The 3,794-nt window shown below is 40.8% G+C and overlaps 1 protein-coding gene across 1 annotated transcript in view; it reads right to left on the minus strand.

Annotated features, from left to right (window-relative positions):
* LOC107085999 (transmembrane and coiled-coil domains protein 3-like) overlaps positions 1-3,794 on the minus strand; it is a 33,156-nt gene that overhangs the window by 12,124 nt on the left and 17,238 nt on the right. Inside the window, exon 2 of the mRNA XM_015376714.1 lies at positions 79-1,043. Within this exon, the coding sequence (XP_015232200.1) occupies positions 79-1,043 (965 nt within the window). The remainder of the gene's footprint in view (positions 1-78; positions 1,044-3,794) is intronic.

The raw sequence follows: 3,794 nt of genomic DNA on the forward strand, positions 1-3,794 counted from the left end.
ATCCCAAACAGTTTTATAACTTCCAAGCAAACAAGCGTTCTGCTGGATCGTGTGATGGGGAAGCAGAGAGAAACTCACCTGTATCTCTCCTCTTGTAGTGTTTGGCTTAGAATACTGTACTCTCTCTTGAACTGATCTTTGATCACCTCCATGTCCTCCTCCAGCTGGCTCTGAGCTTCTTTGATCTCTCTCACCTCCTCGTAGCACAGCTCCAATCTTCCCTGACTGTCTCCCCCTGCTTGCTGCCCCTGAACCGGACTCTGCAACGGTCTGACCAGGGCCCCCCCCACAGCGGGGTTCCCGTTGCTGTCCGCTGAAATGGAGGAGCACTCATCATCACTGGTGTACTTGGGCTTGCTCACCAAAGAGGTGCTGCTGCTCAGCCCTTTTCCTGCACTGTCAGAGGGCATCGTAGAGGGCGTGTCCAGATTGGTTTTGAGGTGAGAGATGTTATCTGCGCTCCCAAACTTGTTCCTGATGAGGTTGGCGAACTCTCTGGGTTTGCTGAAAAAGAAAGGAGGGGAGAGAGAAACGCCGGGTCCGATGGTTTTGATCTTGTCCATTGTCGGGTGGCGGCCGCTGCCGGTCATGTCCCTCAGCTGTCTGGGTGACTCCCTGGGTATGGTGCTGCGTTTGGCTGAGGGAGGCCTGGGAGGCGGGCTGTGAAGAACTTCACTGTCCTTCATCTTTCGGTGGTACTGCTCCAGTTTCTTCTGCATCTGTGCGATGTTTTGGGACGACTTGTGGTTCCTCTTCTCAAATGCCTGCTTGATGCGTCCCAACTGCTGCTTGTCCACACTGTTCACCAGCTTCAGATACTCTGCCACGTTGGCGTCCCGCGCAGTCTGCTCGATCTTCAGCTGCTCGGTGACTTTCAGGATCTTCTGCTGGAGGTTGTCCAGGCAGGAGCGACTTCGCTGGACCTCCGAGAAGGAGGAAGACCGAGGACTCCCATCTGTGAGGTCCAGGTCCAGGTTGTTGTCAGAAGAACCCCGACGCATTGATGAAGGCAGGCTAAAAAATCCACCCTCTGTGCTCCGGTCCTGCAGCACAAAAAAAAAAAAAAGGAAGCTCCATTAACAGAGAAGAGCTTCTGCAAGCAAAATGTGTCACATCAGCAAAAGTATCCTTCGCATCCAGGAGGAAATGAAAGTACAATTTCATGCCTTAACAGTCCACAGGGTATGTGCATGACTTTAGAAATGATGCATTCCTTTGAAAAGAATTTTCTGCTTAGGTTTACAGTTCCAACTTCAATAGCAAAGATCATCCTTTTTTTCTTAGTAGTTGCATTAAGTGTAACTTTAAAGGTTTAAACAGTTTTTGATTCTCAGGTTGATGGAAATTAAAAATCTTTGAAATCAGGGTTCGTCCTTTAACTTTCAAAACTTGAGTATGAACCTTTAAAAAAACGATCCAGAAATGAGCAAAAATGTCTTCAATAAAGTGTATTTAGCCTTAATTTGAGTTGGTAAATAAGATAATTTGCCAATGGAATGAGTACTTTTACTCTTAAAGTAAGATAATTAGATAATATGCTCTTGAAATAAGACAAGGCAATTGTTTTTTTCTTATTTTAAATATAAATGGTCTTTTTCCATTGGCAAAGTGTCTCACTTCATCCTCATTGCAAGAAAAAATGACTAATTTAGATATCTTTTTTTGCAGTGTACATTCTATATTGCAAAGCTGATCTAGAAATAAGTCAACATTTCTTAAATTAAGTGTATTTAGCCTTAATTCGAGTAGGTAAATAAGATTATTTGCCAATGAAATGAGGATTTTGACTCCTAAAATTTGTTCACTAGAAAACATGCACTAGAAATAATACAATGCAGTTGTTTTTCTCTTATTTTAAATGTAAATTGTCTTGTTCCATAGGAAAAGTGTCTCATCTTACCTCTTTAATTTAAGAACAAATGCACTTATTTTAAGTTAAAATTACTTATTTAGGCTTCAATTATTTCAAGTGTATTCCCCTGGTGTGACCCCCACACCATCTGGGTGTGTCTGTAAGGCTCTTATTTGGCACATCTGCTGTTTTTTTTAAGATCTGGGCCCTAATCCTATTTGTTTATGGTTTAAAACACAGATGACACTGCAGATTGGAGCTATGAAATATGTGTGAAAGAAGTGGAGCATGGGTATGTAATGTAGGTCAGTAATAAGGCAACACAAAGCCACAGGGCTCCGAAAATCCCTGTTCCAGACGCTGCCTTTCCTCCTTTTATAGTTAATCACCGTTTCTCCCAGAACAGGACTATAGAGTGCATTCTTTTTTCTTTTTTTTCTCTGAGTCGAGTGTTCAGTGACCAGAACAGAACGAAGGCTCCTCAGGCGCTCATTTTTGAGGAAGTATCCAGAAGACGGACGTATGAGAGGCAAGTAAGGAAGTTTAATAACAGAAGGAAACCCAAAGACGCTCAATAAAGAGGAAGCAGCAAAGTTTAACTTTAATTTGGTTTCTAAAATACGTATTCTGAGACAGAACGCAACTTCAAGTGTGACGAAACTGCAGCCACCGCTTAGCCTGATGTGGCATCACTCGGGCTGACCACAGCTCAACAACGGTGTTATGACAGGAAGTGTAAGCTGATAAAAACTTCAGCTAAGTGTTGCACAATAAGCACCGTGTGTGGTACGAAGCTGCGCTAATCTCCAAATAGAACGCCGCTATTCACGCAAATAAACAGATGAATTAAGAGGAGTTAGGCCCCAATCCTGCTTAGCATTGCAACATCACCATTGACTGGTCACATACTGCAAGCTTCCCATTCGAGGAATGGATCGCCACACACTTTAACGAACACATGACTGTCATGAGGAAATAAAGAATAGCTTTACGCCCAAATTGGTGAATTATAACTAGATGTGTGCTGACACAGACTGAATAGATACTCGGGCTGTTTCTCTCTTCACACAGCTAGACTTCAGTCTGATCCAATTATCCATGCAGTTTCCAATTACTTGCTGGCAACCCCCAATGCTACATTATACCATGAATATTTTCAATTTTGCACAGACAAAGTTTTTTAAAAGTTATGTCCCTTCGTTGAATGATTTTGAGTAACATTAGCAACCTTTTCAAATGACCGGAGATGCATGAATCGAATTTTCAGGTAATTTAGGTCTGAATTAATAATACAAGAAATGACAAACTTTCCTTGTTTTGAGTTGATTTTTTCAAAATTATAATAGCTTAGCTTTGAGAGCCATGAACTACATCATTCTCAGATGTTAGCATAACTATAAACTGAAGGCCTAAAATTTCGAGTTATTACATTTTTGTCATAATTCCTTAATGTGGAGAGCTTTTCAATAAGACAGGAAAAGTTCTGCAAGGTCCTGAGTTTTCACTGTTCACTTTTTGATGCAAAGTTCAGTTCAGTAGCTTTTATTTGTCCCAGTATGAGCAATTTTTGTGCAGTGGTAGTACACCACAAATCACAGATAAAAAAATAAAAGAACAAACACATAAAATATTTTAAAAGATAAAAGTAAGGTGGATAAAAGAAACAGATACAAGCAAACTTTATAATTTATGCTCAACATTTTTCATTAATAATAAAACAGAAATGTAAAAAAAATAATAAAAAGTTAATAAATATGTGCAGTGCAGGGGAAGAATGAGAGCATCGGCCTCATAAGTCACTCTTGGCTGCCCCTCTGCCACCTGTTGCTGACTAAGGGTGTGCAAAATCGTCGTGACTAATTTTTGTGATCTACTGCATCGATTCTTGAAGGCAAGAATCGATTATAAAAAAAAATAAAAAATGAACAAATAAAATGGCGCA

Source organism: Cyprinodon variegatus, unplaced genomic scaffold (assembly GCF_000732505.1).
Source record: "Cyprinodon variegatus isolate N-32 unplaced genomic scaffold, C_variegatus-1.0 Scaffold140, whole genome shotgun sequence".
Taxonomy (NCBI): Eukaryota; Metazoa; Chordata; class Actinopteri; order Cyprinodontiformes; family Cyprinodontidae; genus Cyprinodon; species Cyprinodon variegatus.